The sequence below is a fragment of the Triticum aestivum genome, chromosome 3D (genome assembly GCF_018294505.1).
Source record: "Triticum aestivum cultivar Chinese Spring chromosome 3D, IWGSC CS RefSeq v2.1, whole genome shotgun sequence".
NCBI classification, from domain to species: domain Eukaryota; kingdom Viridiplantae; phylum Streptophyta; class Magnoliopsida; order Poales; family Poaceae; genus Triticum; species Triticum aestivum.
Window position 1 is genome coordinate 29,902,544 of NC_057802.1, and position 19,006 is coordinate 29,921,549.

Consider the following 19,006-nt stretch of genomic DNA (forward strand, 5'->3'; position numbering starts at 1 on the left):
TATGATGCAATGACAACAAGCACGCAAGCAAGTAAGAGATATAACCCGAGTAAACTTGCGAAAGTAAAGGAACGAGATAACCAAGAGTGGAGCCGGTGAAGACGAGGATGTGTTACCGAAGTTCCTTCCTTTTGAAGGGAAGTACGTCTCCGTTGGAGCGGTGTGGAGGCACAATGCTCCCCAAGAAGCCACTAGGGCCACCGTATTCTCCTCACGCCCTCACACAATGCGAGATGCCGTGATTCCACTATTGGTGCCCTTGAAGGCGGCGACCGGACCTTTACAAACAAGGTTGGGGCAATCTCCACAACTTAATTGGAGGCTCCCAACGACACCACAAAGCTTCACCACAATGGACTATGGCTCCGCGGTGACCTCAACCGTCTAAGGTGGTCAAACACCCAAGAGTAACAAGATCCGCTAGGGATAAGTGGGGGGAATCAAATTTCTCTTGGTGGAAGTGTAGATCGTGGCCTTCTCAACCAATCCCGAGCAAATCAACAAGTTTGATTGGCTAGGGAGAGAGATCGGGCGAAAATGGAGCTTGGAGCAACAATGGAGCTTTTTGGGGGAAGAGGTAAGTCAACTTTGGGGAAGAAGACCCCTTTATATAGTGGGGGGAACAAACCAACCGTTACCCCACTTCTGCCCCGAAGAGAGCGGTACTACCGCTGTGCCAGCGGTACTACCGCTTGCCACTATAAGCGGTACTACCGCTCCTCATCGCGGTACTACCGCTTGGCCCACAGCGGTACTACCGCGGTGTGAGGGCGGTACTACCGCATACGAGCGGTACTACGGCCCCCCACAGCCGCGGCCAGTACCGTAAAACCCGACACGAAAAAAGAGCCCTCGAATCGAGGCGGTACTAGCACGAGACCACCGCGGTACTACGGCTGGGGCTACTAGCGGTAGTACTGCTCTGGAGCGGTACTACCGCTTGTGGCACCCAAGCGGTACTACCGCTCCGTCCCGCGGTACTACCGCTGGGACCAGAGTGAGCACACAGTTGGGGGCTACCAGCGGTACTACTGCTTTGGGTGGTACTACCGCTCCAGAGCGGTACTACCGCTCCGGCCCGCGGTACTACCGCTGGGACCAAAGAGGGCACACTGAGAAGAGAAACGAGCCCATCATCGAAACGGAAAGGCTCGGAGGGAGGGGCAAAGGAAGTGTACGTGATGATTCCGCCCTAGCCTTTCCAAAACGGACCCCCTCTTGATAGTACGGTGATCCCTATGAAACTAGTCCACCAAACTAATCCGAAAGGACTACACCGTCTTCGCTTCAAGCTCCGAGGGGAGGGAATCGTCTCGTGCCAAAAGGATGAATCTCTTAAAACACTCAATGCACATGATTAGTCCGCAAAAGCATTGTCATCAATCACCAAAACATCTTAGGGATAAATATGCCCTTACAATCTCCCCCTTTTTGGTGGATTGATGACAATAAGGGATTTGCACAACTGGGAAAAGACAAAGGACATAAGCAAACCCCAAATCTCTAAAATATAGACGGACTCCCCCTAGATGTGTGCCATCAAGATAAGTGCTTTGGACTGCACGACACACATATTAGGATCAACACTCCCCCTGTATTTTAGAGACCAACAACCTAAGCGAGATACAAGATAGCAGGATATATAACATAATGAAGCATGTAATTAATGAGATATCAAATGACTAGAGACAAAGATAAAGATATGATAAGGATAGGGTAGCATATGTCTCACACCATATGACTTGAACTAAAGTCTCACTGAACACAAAACCAAGCAAAGCACAAGGTAGCACACAACGAAAGCACAAAGGCAAAGACACACTCGCAACACAACGACGCAAATCACTAAACTCTCTCCCCCTTTGGCATCGAGACACCAAAAGGGGCAAAGAGCTAACCTACGGCTCCAGGTGAGAGCATGCTGAGGATCTCGAACATCAGGACTCTGCGTGATCATCTGCACTGCCGTCCTCGCCCGGAAACTGCTCGGCATCTGAATCGGTCCACGGACAGTGCTGCTGGATCCACTCCTCCTCCTTAGTAATCTGACCCTCAGAGCCGCTGGTGACGGTCGCACCCATCTGACGCATAAGCTCCTTGTGACGTCCCCTTGCCTTCTTCTTAGCCACATGAGTCATGTACTGACCATGAGACTCCATGCAGAACAGCTTCTTCATCTTGTGTTTGAGCTTCTTTGTCTAAGAGGGCTCTGCCGCAGAAGGCTCTGTCCTAGAAGGCACATAATCCTCATCATCATCACCGACATCAGCCTCGTTCTCGGTCTCCATGGCAGCAGCAGAAGATGAAACTCCATGTTGGGGAACGAAGTAATTTCAAAAAATTTCGTACGCACACGCAAGATCATGGTGATGCATAGCAACGAGAGGGGAGAGTGTTGTCCACGTACCCTCGTAGACCGACAGCGGAAGCGTTATTACTACGCGGTTGATGTAGTCGTACGTCTTCACGATCCGACCGATCAAGTACCGAACGTACGACACCTCCGAGTTCTACACACGTTCAGCTCGATGACGTCCCTCGAACTCCGATCCAGCCGAGTGTTGAGGGAGAGTTTCGTCAGCACGACGGCGTGGTGACGATGATGATGTTCCACCGACGCAGGGCTTCGCCTAAGCTCCACAACGGTATTATCGAGGTGTAATATGGTGGAGGGGGCATCGCACACGGCTAAGAGATCTCAAGGATCAATTGTTGTGTCTCTGGGGTGCCCCCTGCCCCCGTATATAAAGGAGCAAGGGAGGAGGAAGCCGGCCCTAGGAGGGGCGCACCAAGTGTGGAGTCCTACTAGGACTCCCTAGTCCTAGTAGGATTCCACCTCCCATAAGGAATAGGAAAAGAGGAAGGGAAAAAGAGAAGGAAGGAAGGGGGCGCCCCCTTTCCCTAGTCCAATTCGGACCAGACCAAGGGGAGGGGTGCGGCCACCCTTGAGGCCCTTTTCCTGCTTTCCCGTATGGCCCAATAAGGCCCAATACGTATTCCCGTAACTCTCCGGTACTCCGAAAAATACCCGAATCAGTCGGAACCTTTCCGAAGTCCGAATATAGTCGTCCAATATATCGATCTTTACGTCTCGACCATTTCGAGACTCCTCATCATATCCCCGATCTCATCCGGGACTCCGAACTCCTTCAGTACATCAAAACTCAATAAAACTGTTATCGTAACGTTAAGCGTGCGGACCCTACGTGTTCGAGAACTATGTAGACATGACCGAGACACGTCTCCGGTCAATAACCAATAGCGGGACCTGGATGCCCATATTATCCCAATTATCCTTCTTCCTCAGACGCTTGATCTCATGAGAGACCAACTCTCCAGTTTCCAGCTGCTCCTTAGGATAGGTATGTCTCCAGGCCCTCTTAATAAGCAACATAATGAACGGACCATAAATTGGGCACTTGCGCTCAGAAACAGCCGCCAGAAGTTCAGACCACATGACATGAGAGATGTCCAGGGACTCGCCGGTGTTTGCTTCCTTCTCACGCTGCCAGAAGAGAAGCATGTCCACAAGATAAGAGTGTACCATGTCCAGATTCCCAATACGAGGGAAGAGAGTCTCGCGGAAGATACGGTGAAGGATGTCCAGATAGGCAGACAACTCATAGGTTTCCTTTCTGGTCTCAGGGTTGACCTTCCGAGTACAGTAGGGCCAGAGGGCTTGCTTGTGAGTGGAGGTAAAATTTTGGTGAGGACGAAAACCAACTGGAGTCTCGAGCCCTTAATCTTCCACCTCAAGCAGTCCCATGAAGGCCTGCCACTTGACAGCTAGCACCTTCCCATTAGACATCCAAGTCAGAGACATGTCTGCATCAGTTCCTAGGTGAACAATGGCAAAGAACTATGCCAGCAAATCTGCATCAAAGTCCTTGTTGAACTGCATGATCTTGAGAATGTTCAACTGAGAGCACATCTGAAGGGCATCACCAAAGTACTTAGGGTCTTTCTACATAACATCCGTGTTGATGGAATGAACATTGACAAAGACGTTCTTCTTAGGTTGCGCCGACGCCTGTCCTAGAATTCCTTGCTAGACATCTCAGTCACTTTCTTGCCACTTGGCTTCGGTCGGCTGGCAATTTTCTTCTTGCGAGGAGGATTAGCACTTGAGGAAGCACCCCCTGCTGGCGGTGGAGCACTGGAAGAACCACCTGCAGTTTCAGATGAGCGGTACCGCTTTGACGTTGATCGTCCGGGGTTGACACGGCGGACTTGCTGCTCAGGATGTTTATCACCTGGAACCAAACACACGGACACAAGAAACAAACAGAAGGAACGATCAAAACCAAATAAACATAACACAAATGGATCAACATGTGGTAGGAAACGATGGAACTGGGCATCCGGCGGTAGTACCGTGCCTGTACTGCGGCAGTACCGCACAAGCGATAGTACCGTGCCCTCCCAGCGGTAGTACCGCTCTGGCGGTAGTAACGCCCAAGACGGGGCACGGAGGATCCCTACTGCCATGGTGGCACGTTAGCGCAGGTTCGTGCCAAACCGGTACTAAAAGGGGGGGCTTTAGTCTCCACTCCATAGCCCTTACGAACCGGTGATAAAGGCCGGTTCTGCACTAGTGGGGAGGTGATGTGGCGGAGGAGCGCGTGCGGCGGGCAGGCGAAGCCGCAGCCGGACATCGCGCACGCGCAGCGCGCCTGCGGGCACGCGTCGTTGTGGGCCGTGACCTCGCTGTAGGTGAAGAAGAAGCCGTGCACTTGAACCTGGCGTAAGATGATGTGTTCCACCACCTTGTTCCGGGCGACGAACTTGGCCCCGCCGTGCTTGCAGTTCTTGCACGACTCGGCGTGACAGAGTACGCAGGCGAGGTGCCCGCTCGTGCACTGCACGTAAAAAAAAAATCATCGTCAGATCCGTGGATGGACCGGTGCATGAAGCTAGCTAGCTCGTATGGAACGGAATAGAATCTAATCGGAGGGACCGCATGTGTGTGTACCTGGAAGACGGGACACTTGATGTAGAGGAGGTTTTGGGAGCAGACGGAGCAACGGATCCAGTTGCTGTCGATCTGCAAGACGGCCACGGCGCTCACCCATCCCGGCGACGACTCCGACGAGCCGGCTGCGGCTTCAAGGGCGACGACGTCCCGCATCGCCTCGCTGTAGAGGGCACCCACGTCCATCGCTCCGGCCGGCAACGACGACTCCGAAGAGCCGTCGGCTTGAAGGGCGGCGACGTACCGCGTCGTCTCACTGTAGAGCGCATCCACGTCCATTGCTCCGGTGACTCCTGTCGGCAACGACTCCGAAGAGTGGTCGGCTTCAAGGGCAAGGACGTCCCGCGTCGTCTCGCTGTAGAGTGCATCCACCTCCATCGCTCCGGTCGGCGACAAAGGACGCGCTGATATGCAAGACAATGGCAAAGATCTTCATTCATTTTTAGGTTAAAAAGAATAGAACTACACGTATGGATCACCACCACCATGGCCGGCCATGGCGTGAAGCAACAACGGGTAAGGAAAAGGAAAGGAGAATAAACATACCCAATTGACGGAGGAAGGGAAGGGAAAGGGAAAGGAAAAGGAGACGGGGGAAGGGGAAGGCACCTCACCTCGCACCCCAATTTATAGATCTCGCCCGGACCAAACGGAGCAGCAGTGAGCGGCGGCTGCATGCGCTGGCTACGCCCTAGGCGCCACCTCGGTCGCACGCACGCATCGGGCCGCCGCGGGAAACGGAAACGGCGGCGAGCAGCTCGCGCTTTCCCAGCCAATCATGCAGGCACACACTTACCAGTGGGGCCAGCTACGAGCGCCTCAAGGCTTCCTAGCTCAGCAGATGTGTGGATGGGACCCACCACGAGCCCGCCTTAACGGGCAGCAAATTTCTTCGACTTGCCACATTACGCCGTTAATGACGCACGGGAATCGAGGGGCTGCCGTTAACCCTTATGCGGGAATCAAGGCGCACGACTCCTTATTGATGTCACGTAGCCTGATCAGGGGGTGCTTCATTCACAGAATTTTGAAAACGCATCAATATAGGATAGGAGCAATGAATCCTATAAAATAGGCAAGGAGCGTTTGATGCCACAAAAAAAGCAAACGAATTTTAAAAGATGCTCCGAGACCATCGGCCAGCGAGTGCTGCATTGCAGCGCCGCGAGGAAGCGTTCGGCGAGCGCTCGATTGCAGCCACCCAACATCGCCGAAGTTGCTGTGACGGTGGCGGGCTGCGATTTGAGCAGCAACGACGACAAATTATGCAGCACCGATGGCGAGCTGTGTACGCTGCCCTACTTGCAAAAAATTGTGTGCTGCATCCACGGACTGCATCACCGCGCGGTGCACGTACATGGACTTCACCACGCAGCAACGCAGCGACGCGGATAGCCGGCATCGAGCCCTTTGTTTGCAACAACAACAGCTGTTGCAGCGAGGGAGAAGCAGGCGATGGGTCGCCGCCGTTTTTGCCGATTCACAACAACGGTGGGGGTGGCTGGCGTTGCCATGAAATCTTCCCCTCTCGAGCAGCAGAGCATGGGAGGGGAGAGACGAGAGAAAGAAGACACCGCGGTTTGAGTCTGAGAGGATAAGGCGCTGGGAGTGGATGCGGTGGGTTGTGGGCAGGCCGACAGGGGCACGTGTCAAACGTAGGAGGCGGTTTGCGGGAGAGAGAGATCAGCTGGTTGAAAGCAAGACTTTTCTAAGATTATATAGGAAAAATTCCTATGATGTTCAATCTTATGAATTAAAGGATAAACATAGGAAAATTTTCAAAGGATTTCAATCCTTAAAAAACTCTATAAAATTTCTTTGAATCAAGGAGCCCTCAAAGTTGTGTATTGTATATTTAAATATCGCACCACTTTTTTTATACATATATTAAGGCAACATGAATGTGAGGGAGCTTTTCAGACTCTCTATCGCACGGTTCTGGACGATGCGCCAATTCATGCGGCCCGTGTGGTCTACGCTTTAACCGCACTCAAGAGGCGGTGACCAAGGTGAATTCCTCTTTCTTTGTGTAAGGATAGGTCATAGTGGTATGCCATACTAAGACTGAGCACATGTCTTAACAAGATTCCCTCGTGTCGCTTCAAAGTGCAGGACTTGCACTCTAAGTCTGAAACTACATGCTGGACTGTCCTGTTTTTAAAGCAAGTGCCACATGAAAATTGTCTATTCAATATTTAAACAACACACCATCCTTTTATACATATATTAGGGTCACACACAAGCAAGCAGGTTTCCTAACCATCCCTCGCGCAGTTTTCGACGATGTGCCAGTACGTAGGGCCCACGTCGTCGCTTTGTGTGGTGCTGTCGCGGATGCATTTCTTTCAGACGCGTTATGCTGCCAAAATTTCCGGCCAGAATCCCTGTGACTTGTCGAAATTTTGTCCTTGTTTATAAGGAAACAAAAGGTTTAGGGTCTTGAGTGCAAAACGGTAGGGTCTTGGCTGCAAGAATATGTTATTTGTGGGGATGGAAAAAGAAAAAATAGGTTGATCAACTTGACTTTCCTTCGGCAAAAAAAAAAGAAATAATCACTTGGGCCATGCGTAGGGTGTGCGAGCCAAGGTGTGTTCATGACATTGCCTTTGTGGACAAGTGATGATGCAGGCATGTGGATCGCCAACGCCGAGGACACCAAGGCTGGAGAGGGTGGGGTCCCAGGTGAGCGAGGAGAGTGCGGGGAATGACGGGCCCTGAGGTCTGCACCAAGGTTGGCCTCCCACCCCCGCATGAACTGGTGGGTGACCTTAGTGCCGTGATGCCATATGTCCGTAGTGCAGAAAGAACGTGGCGGCGTTGTCTGGAATGCCAGTAATCTCAACATCAACACGGAAACGCGGGTCGATGGGCTCTACACCAGCCCATCGGCTCTAAAGGGTGGAAGCTGAGATGGAATCGTCATGTGAGCATGCTTTCGCCGGCGACTAGAGCGGGCAGCTCAGTGCGCGAGAAAGCGGATCAGGAAATCTTCCGGGTGGTGAGACGGTGCACGGAGAAGTCGTTGTGCACGAATGTTCTAAGGGTGGTGACATTTTTTGTGAGCTGAGATCTCTTTCTACCACCTCTCGGCCTATGACCATGTAAACCAAGATATATTTTTTTTGGGTGTGGCTAGATCTAAGTCCCAATTAAGTGGCGTACACCCTTCGTTCTAGAATATAAGGTGTATTTGATTTGCATGTAAGTCAACCATTTTAATGTTTGACCAAGGTTATAGAATAAAACAATAACATATGCAATATCTAATAGATAAAATATGAAACTACTTTTCATGATGGATCAAATGATATAAATTACGTATTGTGGATATTGATATACTTTTGTAAAAACTTGATCAAACATGCACTCGTTTGACTTTTTAAAAAACAAATACACCTTATACATGCAAAAATGCTAGATCTACGTACGAGTAGTTATCGTAACCTGCCTTAGCTAATCTCTTCGCCCCCTGATTTCAACCAGGGTGGGGCCCCTCCCCTTATTTCGTCTAACCAAAATGTGCCAGCTAGTCAGTTACGTTAATTACGTAGCATTACTGTTATACATGCAAGAGGAAAAAGAAAAGGTTTTATTTGCATAGATCTTAATGTAAGATCGCATGGATATAGGATCGACTGAAATTTGACGGAATCTAAGTGGACTGATACTTAACAAGACTGTATTTCTTTTGCCCGTGAGTTCTTTATTTTCTACTCGGCTTACACACATTATAAGCCGAGTATCCGTATTGTTACACTCGGCGTACGTCAAGCCACACGTCGACGTGTGATTTTTCTACAATGTTGCTGATGATTACTACTCCGTACTGCAAAACATAGAAATCGAGCGGGCGAGGTGTTTCGATCACTCCTACTACTACTTTATGCCTGGTTTCGACCAAGTGACGTCCACCCTGACCTTGCCGTCGGCGCCGGCGATCTCCGCGGTGTCGGTCCCGGCGAGGCGCGGGGCGAAGACCACGGAGCCACGCGCGATTTCGTGGTCGGGGCTCTGCCACGACGCGCTGGCGTCCAGCAGCTCGGCGGAGACCTGAAGCTCCGAGCCCGAGCACAGCGGCGCGGAGACGAGCGCCGCCGTCTTCTGCAGCGGCATGGGCGCGTCTCTGGGCACGCGGGCCAGCTGACCTTTCGCCCTGTGGAACAGGCTGTGCTCCTCCGCCCAGCGGTCGCCCGAAGCCGCTCTGGTTTTCGCGGTCACGGAGCCGTAGACGTGGACGACGGGGGCCGAGCCGGCGTCGCAGTCGTCATCGACATCATGTTCACTTTTCGTATCCACCACCACGACCTCCACGGCGGCGGCCACCACGGCGCCACGCGGGCGCGCGTTACAGGCTGAGGGTGGCGTCGAGGTTCTCCTCCACGTACTGGCAAGCGCCCATGTGGTCGACGTCGCCAATGGCCAAGCGGTCGGCGCCTCAGATGGCCGGAGGTGCTGGGTTGCAAGCGAGGTCAGCCGTGCTGCCCCCAGGCCGGCGCACCGTCTGAACGCGGTAGTCCAGCGGCAAGCCCAAGCCATCGTCGGGTTGCCTTGCCGGCCGGGGTCTTCAACTTGGCCGTGACGATGCACCCTAGCTAGGATGACAAGAGACAAAGTCGATCATCCACTGATAGGTAGACACACACAAAAATCTAGTGCGTGTATCTATCGGTGTATGTAGAGCACAAACTGACAGGGAAAACTTACTCTAGCTTCGTATGTGAGCTGCGGGCGACGGAATCGACCCGGTCGAGATGCCCTCCTCCCTCCCTATATATACAGGTCTGCACCGGCCGTCCCGTCACTCTCAAGCTTTCGTCTCTTTTATCTTGAATAAATAGTAAAGAAAATGCAGTGTGGAGTGTGGACGAAGATGACCCTGGCCGCTGAACTCTGTGGCTGTGGCTACATGGAAAAACATTTTTGTTTCGTGGTGGAAGAAGACAGTGGTGCTTTTAAGATCTGTGTCGACACGTGGCATCTTCTATGATGCGTCTAATAACTTGATGAGAAAAATAGATCAGGTATTCCAGGGGGAAAAAATCCGTTAAACTTGATGAGTAGTATAAGCAAGAACAAGGTTATGATATATGACAACAGGAAGAATTTGATGGTTTGTCTGTCCGTTGGAGGCTCTTTGTTTATACTCCCTCCGGTCTCTAGTGTCGTGGGTTCAAATTTGAACTAAGACCACAACACTTATTTTGGAACAGAGGGAGTAAGTCCGTATTCTACGATGCACTTTTGTGTTTGTCAAATTGCCCACCCAAAGAAAATTTGCTGAATTTCATGTTTTTGTGGAAGAATACGGCCTAGCTCCGGTTCTATTAATGATAACACAAACTTCCAATAATATTGATACCAAATTAGCTAAATCCTTACAACATGAACAGAAACATCAAACTGATGGAGTTCTTTGCCTCGCAGTGGCAATTGCCAAAGCAGAGGTGTGCACCTGCAGCAGACACTAGAGAAAGCAGACAGAGACACACATAATCAGCTGGTAGTTTACTCTCCAACGCTTAGCTCTCCCCATCATCAGGATTCAGGATCAGGCAGGCCATATGGCAACCTCGGAGTGCCCATCCTCGGTGGCGCACGCCCTGAACATCCCCGTCGTGTTGTACGCCATGGTCACCTCCCCGGCGGTCGACACGGCCACCAGCCCCACGGAGCCCCGGGGCACGCCGGCCACGACGCGTGCGGCGGCCTCCTCCAGCGGGAGGCCCCGGTGCTCCATCACCGCCACCACGTCGCGCGCCACGGTGTGCCGGATGATGTCCTCGCCCTTGCCCGTGGTGGACACGGCGCAGAGGGCGTTGGCGTAGGTGCCGGCGCCGATGACCGGGGTGTCGCCGATCCTGCCGGCCATCTTGTTCACCAGCCCGCCCGTGGAGGTCGCCGAGGCCAGGCCGCCCGAGGCGTCGACGGCCACGCAGCCCACCGTGCCGGTCCGGCTGTTGTCGTCGCCGTTGGGAGCTACGATTGGCTGGGTGTAGTTGTACTGGGTGTAGTCGATCTGAGAAGCAAGCACGCAGGAGGGTTGCAAGAATCAACAACTGACTGACTGAACTAGTTAATGATGTTGCTGAACAAACACACATGATAATTCAGAGGTAGTATGACTTTTATTAGAAATGTGAAATGTAATCATTCTGATTTGGTTATCTCTGTGCAATGCAACAATGAATCCGGAGCTAGCAGCTGTATCCACTTCGTGATGAATGAATGTTCAGCATTTGTTTTCAACGTATGGATTTCTTTTTGCAGAACGAACAGAGTAGTAGCATGACAGAGTACGCAGGGCATTCTGAATCTACAACATGTGTGACAGTTAAACGGTAGTGATTAACACATGATCAACTTGCCGACATCTATGGGCCTGATATATGTGCCAGGTCACGTGCCAAGCGAGTCACTCGAGGTCTGAACATATATACCCTTTTGTTTGTTTTAAGTGGGGAAGGATATGATATCAAAATGAACAGGAAAGCTGTGTGACAGACAGTAGTATGTATATATACCTGCACCCTGTTGGCCTCTTTGGCGTTTTTGAGCCTCTCAATGTTTTCCTCTGTTATGAAATGGCTTTGATCCCTAATCTCCACACCCTGTCAGAGAACAGAGCACACACGACACACACACAAGATAATTCAGATGAAGTATGGCAAATTCTTGTCGGATGGACAACCAGTTTGATTATGAAATACGACTACCATTACTAGTTCAAACTTGAAAGTTCAAGGTAGGATTTGTAGTAGAGCACCTGGTCCCTGGCGAAGGCCTCGGCGCCCTCGAAGGCGAGGTAGATGTGGGGCGTCTTGTCCATGACGAGCCTGGCGAGCGAGATGGGGTTGGCGACGGTGGAGAGGCCGGAGACGGCGCCGCAGCGCATGCCGGTGCCGTCCATGACGGAGGCCTCCATCTCCACCGTGCCGTCGGTCGTCAGCACCGACCCCTTGCCGGCGTTGAAGTGCGGGCAGTCCTCCAGCTCCCTCACCTGCGCGCGCCCGTGCGTACGCGTGGCCCAACACATCGATCAAGCACTTGCGTCGACGCACCAGAAGATGTGCTAGAAGAAGATGGAGAAGGGAAAGTGAGGAGACGGGATGCGTACGACGAGCTCGACGACGTCGAGGGCGGAGCGGCCGGCCCGGAGCGCGGCGGCGCCGAGGTCGAGGCAGCGGCGGAGCGTGGCGAGGCGGGGCTCCCTGCGCTCCGGCGGCAGCGTGCGCGGGATGTCCCCGGCGCCGCCGTGCAGCGCTATCGCCCACCCCATTGGTCGATCAGCTCCTGCTACCAGCTCGATCGTCCAGCCACCTGCCCCACCTGTATGCTGTTAGATCAGCGAGCCACACCCACGCACGGCCGTCATATACGCTCGCTGCAGGGGGGGCACGTCACGTACGTCAGCCGCGGCGCAGCCACCAACCAGTGGTCATGTGATACGTGATGGTCCCGCGCGAGTCCAGTGCGCGACGCAACAACCCCATCTACGCGGGAAAAGGCTGCGTCAGCGCTGGACGGCAGATTGGCGCTGCTTTGCCAATGGCGTCGTCAGTGACTCAGTGCCCGGACGTCTGCCGTCAGTCGTCACGCCGGGCGCATGGGTCGGACGCGCGCCACCAAATGCAATTAGATTAAGCCGGCGACACTAAATTCTCTTGGATGATGATGACTACAAGTGCAACCATTTTTTTGTTTCAGAAAATATACTTTTTCCTACAAGTTGCAATTGGACTAAGCTGCTGCATGACTAGATTTATTGTAAGACGCCTGTCTGCCGGTACAACCATTTTTTTGTTTTAGGGACCTGACTTACTTGACTCTGAGGTCGCTTGAGATGTTTTTGCACGTTCAAACCACACATATACGTGGCACAAGGTTTACCATATACCAGAAAGGCCATCAAAAACAACTTCCCTGTTCCAGACACCATAAGTTGTCTCTACCCTCCCTAGTCTCTACCCTCCCAGCAAAAAAAGTTGGCCACAGCTTGCAATTTTATCACTCATAAGTTCAAATCCAAACTCCCAAGCTACAAGGCTGACAATCTATCCCATGCAGCCAGAATTGCCCTCTTTAAACTCTGTTTTTTGCCTCTATCCCATAAAAAAAACACTGGCCAGTAGTCAAGCATTTAGCGGGTCCACCAATTGGTTTCCTTCACAATTAAAATGATCACTAAACTCTCGCAAAAATAAAAAAAGATCACCAAACAATGTGAAACCTCAAACAAAGAAAAGATGATTTTGGTCATGTAGAAAATAAGTACATCATGGTTTTCAGTTTTTGTAACAATGAAACTGAGAAACACCGCACGTATAACAAAAATCGATTGTACAGGTCCTCTGATCTCTCTCACACCAGCATAGAAACAAGTAAACCAGCAGGCGACAAAAACTGTCTTTGCTCTGTTCTTTCAGGGCCAGACACTTCCGGAATGCTTTTACGAATGCCAGCTAGGGTAACGATAATTCTACAAAAGCCTGAGCCGTTGTTTCTAGCTGTGCACCTTGAAGCAACTCAATCGTGGGAACAGTTGGATCAGCTCGTCCCGGCTCCTCCTCTGTTGAACAAGGGTACTCGTCAATCAAACAATTCATTTGCAGAAATGATGCTGTAAAAAGTGATGGTATACTCAGACTAGAAAACCTATGGATATTGAAGAATAGGATTGTCTGCACAATAACTATCCTTTATTTATTTATTTATTTTAGTTTGATTCATTTTTATTTCCCCCAGTCAGCTTACTCATCCTCTTAAAAGGAGTTTAATGTCTACGAGATGGGTGTGTTTGGCAACAGGATTATCTACAGCTTCATATCATGGTCGTTCGTTATGTAGTCCAAAATACCCTTATTATTAGTATTATTTTAACTCTTATGCACGTTATTGCCTGGATCACATGAAACAAATTAGCAGGTTATCACATGAGCACATAATATTTCAGTGCCCATGGAAGCGACTAACTGAAGCATTTATCTTTCTAACCAAGTAACACTACAAAACAACAACCGACCCAAATGGGCTTCACCCTAAAAGAATCACATGAACAGCTTCAACATGCTATTTGCTGCAAGCCATCTCCGATGAACTACAATTTCTACAAGCTAATTCAGTTAGAACCGCGGTTTAGCACAAGGCACCACCAAGGAAGTAATCCGAGATAGCTATAACCGATCCCTCCACGCCATGAATAATTATTATCAGTTAGAAGCACTGAACGCTCAGGCACAAATTCAAAAGCTTTGGCCTGCAGACCAACTGATATTGCTGCGAGGCAATACTACTTGCCATACTAAGAGAAGGCAAACAGGGATTTCACAAACTCGCAACTCAATCATGAGATGGATAAGCCACTCCCTAGACAACTCACAGTAGGAAAACCAGATCTAAGTTATTAATTGACAAAAAAAATCAAGAACATGAAAACTCGCTGGATCTTCCATTGGTTCCTAGATCCACGACCACCTCATACTGCAGAGCTCCCGGCAAACCCCCGAGTTCATCTGGTCGAGGTGAAGGCCAGTGAGGAGATCTGCAGGTCAGCGTAGTGTCTCCAAGCCTGTCGAGAGGAATACAACAGCGGGGGGATCTGCAGGTTGATGCAACGATCTTCTAGGCGCCACCTACAGATGAATCTGGTGGATGAGGCGGTTGCCGGTGAGGATGCGGAGGTTACCAAGGACGATGAGAAAGAAGAGAAGGGTTGGGGACGAGCTAGGCACAAAATGGTCTCAGGGAGAAATGATCGGTTGGTGTGGGGGGTTATGTCCAGTGAGATCCGGTGGATTATTTACTCTCAACTTCAGGGGCGGACTTATAATTGGAGGTGCAGAAGAGAGATGGGGCAACGTCTTTGCAGCTTCACTGAAATGCACTACAGTCTAGAGGCCCCTTCAGATTAACTCCACCAAAAAAATGGAGTTGGGGTGTTTGGCATGGCTTTGCTCCAGCACAGAATCTATCGAGTGGAGCTGTCACCCTAAGATTAAATGATTAACCATCAAGCCTATGGGCCTAATGTCATTCAGACAGCATAAGGCATATGAGCTAATTAGAAACAAGATGTAGAAAATGCAGAAAGAAATTAAATTCTGGTTCTTTTGCTAAATTGTAGGCTGCTTGGCAGGAATGGATACAGCCAGATATGTTTACTCTTATTTGTATGGTCACGGCTTGTGCCATAGGCCAGTTGGATAATTAACGTTATTTTGAATTTAATGGTGTTATGGCAAGCAGAGCTTTGACTTAGAAAGCAGAGGATTGGTTGAAGAAAATTACTATAAATTAGAGTAATAGGTTTCAAGTCCTCACCTTAATTCCAGTACAGCCATTTACATCCAGAGTCGTGAGACTATTTGAGCAAGATTTTGACAAAGCCTCCAGGCAGGCATCAGTTACTCCAAGTATTCCAAATAAACTACATAAACAAAACAGAATGTGCATAAGCCACAACGAACGCACTATCTTTAGAACAAAATTATCACATTACCTTAGTAGTTCAAGGGATCGACAACCTTGTGCGATAGCTACCACCCCAACATCAGTAACACGTACGCACCTGCGAGTAGTGTTTCCAGAGATAAATCACAGCAAGTTCAATTATTAATTTATTTAGAGAAAATTGAAGTTTGCTCTTGTATTACCAAGATAAATTTAGATATGTCAAACTTCCGCATCTTGATATACTTCTAAGACCGTCGTCAGTTAGGTTCTGGGAACCCTGAGTTAGTGAACAAAATAGTTTGATGGTTCAAAATTCAAAGTAGATTTAATAAATAGTTACCTGGGCCCCACATAGGTCTAGAAATGTGAGGTTGGCTAAATATCCAATTTTTGTATAAGCCTTGTCGGTAAAACTGCATGATGTGAAGTAGATTGTTAGATGCTCAAGTTCACTGCAACACAGAATTATCTATCTTGGATATTTTCAATATTACCTTGAAAGGGCATACATGTTCAAGCTTTCAAGAGCAGAGCATTTCTCAAGAACTTTTTGCAATGCATCATCAGTCAACTTAATGCACCTATAAATTCAACACACAGGATATTTAGGTGTGCAAATTATGTTTCCTGCCCAAGCTCGCCCAGGTTGTAGAACATTAAAGATCCCAGTGAACACTAGATGAATGTTCAGAATGAAATGACAAATGTGGTACTGGCATCTAATCATTGCTGAAACTACTTCAGTTTTTGAAAATGGAAATCAGGGGCCAGTCCCATTACTCAACAAAAAAAATCTAATCGTACCTGGTTATGTCCAACTTCTGTAGTCCTTGATAATTATCGGCAACTAGCTGTATTCCTCTATCTGAGATATTCTGTGTACATGTAATATATATCCAATCAGTGGGATAAAAAGCCACGAGAAAGTAGAGCTGAACATGTAAGATGCAGTCTACTAATGCTTCATTATCACCCTGTTATGCTCAGCCCAACACTCCCAGTCAAGATGGGTGATAGATCATAGATAGATATCGTTCCCATCTTTTTGTTACAAACTAAATTATGCTTGACTCCAAAACCCTTAGTTAGACCATCTGCTACCCTGATATTACATGATTTAATTGAGTTATACCATCATATAACTTCTCCTTAATAAATAAAGGATCTATCTCCACATACTTGGTTCTGTCGTGCTGGATCGGGTTACTGGTTATGCTTATAGCTGATTTATTATTACACCACACCTTCAAAGGACCTTTTCCCAGCACCTTCATTCTGATAGAGGATTTCTACCCATAATATTTCCCTAAGTCCTAGTGACATAGCTCTATACTCTGCTTTGGCTGTTGATTTGGACACAACTAATTGCTGTTTATTTCGCCATGACACCATGTTTCCCTCCAACCAATGCAATAGCCTAAAGCTGATCTTCTGTCATCAAGACAACTTGCACAATCAGCACTGCAAGAACCATCCATATTAAGATGGCCTTCACAAAAAGAAAAAGAAAAAGAAAAAAGATGGCCGTTCTTCTTAAACCCCTTCCCAGGACTGCATTTTAGATACCGCAAAATAGGTTATAGTGCATCCATATGTTCACTCCTAGGATCAAGCATATATCTGCCTACCACACTTGCGGCATAGGAAATGCCAGGTCTTATATGCCTTAAGTATAGGAGTCCCTCAACAAATCTGGAATCTCTTAGTGCATTCTAAGAGATTTGCAGATTCCAAGGTAGATTCTATAGTTCCAAACAACAAGTAAGCATGAAACAGGAATGTAAATATGTCCACCTGATTCAAGTAAAAGAAGATTAATGTTGCAGATTCCAATAAAAATGTGATAAAGAGAGCACCATATATATTGAGTATTTGATTCAGCATCATGATTTTGGAGATTGATATAGCAAAAATATTTTTATAGAAGAAGATCAGCAAAAATATATGGTGCAAACCAGACGATATAGCAAAAATATATAATATATAACATACAACATATATTTAGAATCAACTGCTTAGCCTGGCACAACCATAGACAGGCTCATTGTTAGATAAAGTGGAAACATTGTCAGCTGAAAAACATGGTACAGTAACAATACCTTACAGCCACTCATATTCAAGTCGATTATCTGCTTGCAGTTCTTCACAACGTGTTCAATGCTTGCGTCTGTCAATCTGACCACCCACCAAAAGTCCCACGATTACAAGTGCAAGTTATGTAAAGTAAAAGGAAACCATCAGCAAGTGACGTACCCAACAATCCAATAGATCGACAGGGCCCGAAGATTAGGACAAAGACTGGTAGCAGCTCCAATCCCTGTATCAGAGATCTTCTGACATGCATTCAGGTTCAGGAGCTCCAACTCTTCTAGTAAGATAGCACCCTGTAAACAATCGCATGTTAAACCAGTTGCAGCTTCTAGTCATAGATGGTACTAGAAATTATTTAAAAGGTACAAAGCAGAGAAAATTTCACCGTTACTTTCAGACGGAGAAAATGCCGGTCCTCGATATCTTGAGCGAATTCAAGGTTCACGACTTTGAGATGACGGTACCTTGCCTAAACAAGGATGGAACGGCAGCCCATGTCACAAAATAGCTAGTCAGATCAGACAGGAATGAAATTTGGAGATGTAACAGTGTGCTACAGTATGCACAGCAATAGTTAGTCGATGTTATACTCGGTAAAGATGCGAGGAATGGCCGTAGAAATAGAACAAAATGTTGTCTGGAAGGCTTGGAGATGGGATTGTGGTGATGATGATGATTACCAGCGAAAGCGCTGAAATGAGCCGCTCGCCGGCTTTCTTCATCTCATGCAGGTCGAGTACCTAATATATCAATTTGGTAAGAGAGGTTATACTGAATCGAGAAATCATGAGTCAAGCATAAAAAAAAAACTCCTGCTAGAACTTTTTCTCCGCCCAAATCGGGAGCGCGCGGCGAAGGGGAGACGACTACTCCCTGAAGAGAAAGCGCGGCAGGAGGAGATGGCCGAGGCGGGTGGATGTGATGCGATACGCACCTCCCAGAGCTTGGGGTTGGCGGCGAGGGCGCGGTGGCACCAGGGGCTGACGGAGAGCAGGACGCAGGCGTCGCGCTGGGGGAGGCGCGGGCTCACCAGCTCCATCACCCGGGGAACGGTCTCCCGGCACCACGCCTCGTCGGCCGCCGACGCCGCCGCCATCGCCGAGGTTCGCTGCGGCTGCGGGGAGAGCGTGATTTTTATTCCTTTTTTTCTTTAGACCGGGCAGGCAAATTTCTCGTTGCCCGGAACGTGAGGCACGGGAGGCCCACAAAGGGTTTACGTCCACACTCAGGCCTCCGGGAGCCCTTCTAAGAGTCATTTCAGTCTTGGGATGGGCTGCGAGCTTGTCACTTCATGCGCTTTCAACATTCATCATGTGTTGTCACGCTATAGACGCTTCATTTAGATTTTGTTTCTAGTTTTATTTTTATGTATGCATTTTTGGCTTTTAGATGATTTTTCCTTCCACGAGAGGTACGGCCGTGCCTTTCGGAAAGGGAAAAATATGTTTTTTTTCTTTCCTGAGAAGCACAATTTTACTTCTCGTGGAGGCACGG

General features: G+C 49.0%; 1 protein-coding gene across 1 annotated transcript; it reads right to left on the reverse strand.

Annotated features, from left to right (window-relative positions):
* Positions 1 to 10,303: 10,303 nt before the first annotated feature.
* On the reverse strand, positions 10,304 to 18,727 carry LOC123077108 (uncharacterized). The gene is made up of 17 exons (XM_044499319.1): positions 18,447 to 18,727; positions 18,193 to 18,252; positions 17,898 to 17,981; positions 17,675 to 17,805; positions 17,521 to 17,596; positions 16,226 to 16,296; positions 15,916 to 16,002; positions 15,762 to 15,834; positions 15,622 to 15,698; positions 15,468 to 15,536; positions 15,290 to 15,395; positions 14,349 to 14,364; positions 13,459 to 13,589; positions 12,087 to 12,305; positions 11,736 to 11,969; positions 11,494 to 11,580; positions 10,304 to 10,988 (listed from the first exon to the last, which is right to left on the reverse strand). Exons 1-17 carry the CDS (start codon positions 18,606 to 18,608, stop codon positions 10,521 to 10,523), a joined length of 2,151 nt encoding a protein of 716 aa, XP_044355254.1. The 5' UTR covers positions 18,609 to 18,727; the 3' UTR covers positions 10,304 to 10,520.
* Between the last annotated feature and the right edge of the window lie 279 nt (positions 18,728 to 19,006).

Bases quoted from the DNA above. Each gene is read 5' to 3' on its own strand.
- LOC123077108 (XM_044499319.1), bottom strand. From the start codon at position 18,608: ATGGCGGCGGCGTCGGCGGCCGACGAGGCGTGGTGCCGGGAGACCGTT. The intron at 17,806-17,897 runs GTGAAATTTTCT...GATTGTTTACAG, and splicing joins TTCTCCGTCTGAAAGTAACG to GGTGCTATCTTACTAGAAGA. The intron at 12,306-13,458 runs GCTTTTGTAGAA...CTGATCTAACAG, and splicing joins AGCTAGAAACAACGGCTCAG to CATACAGGTGGGGCAGGTGG.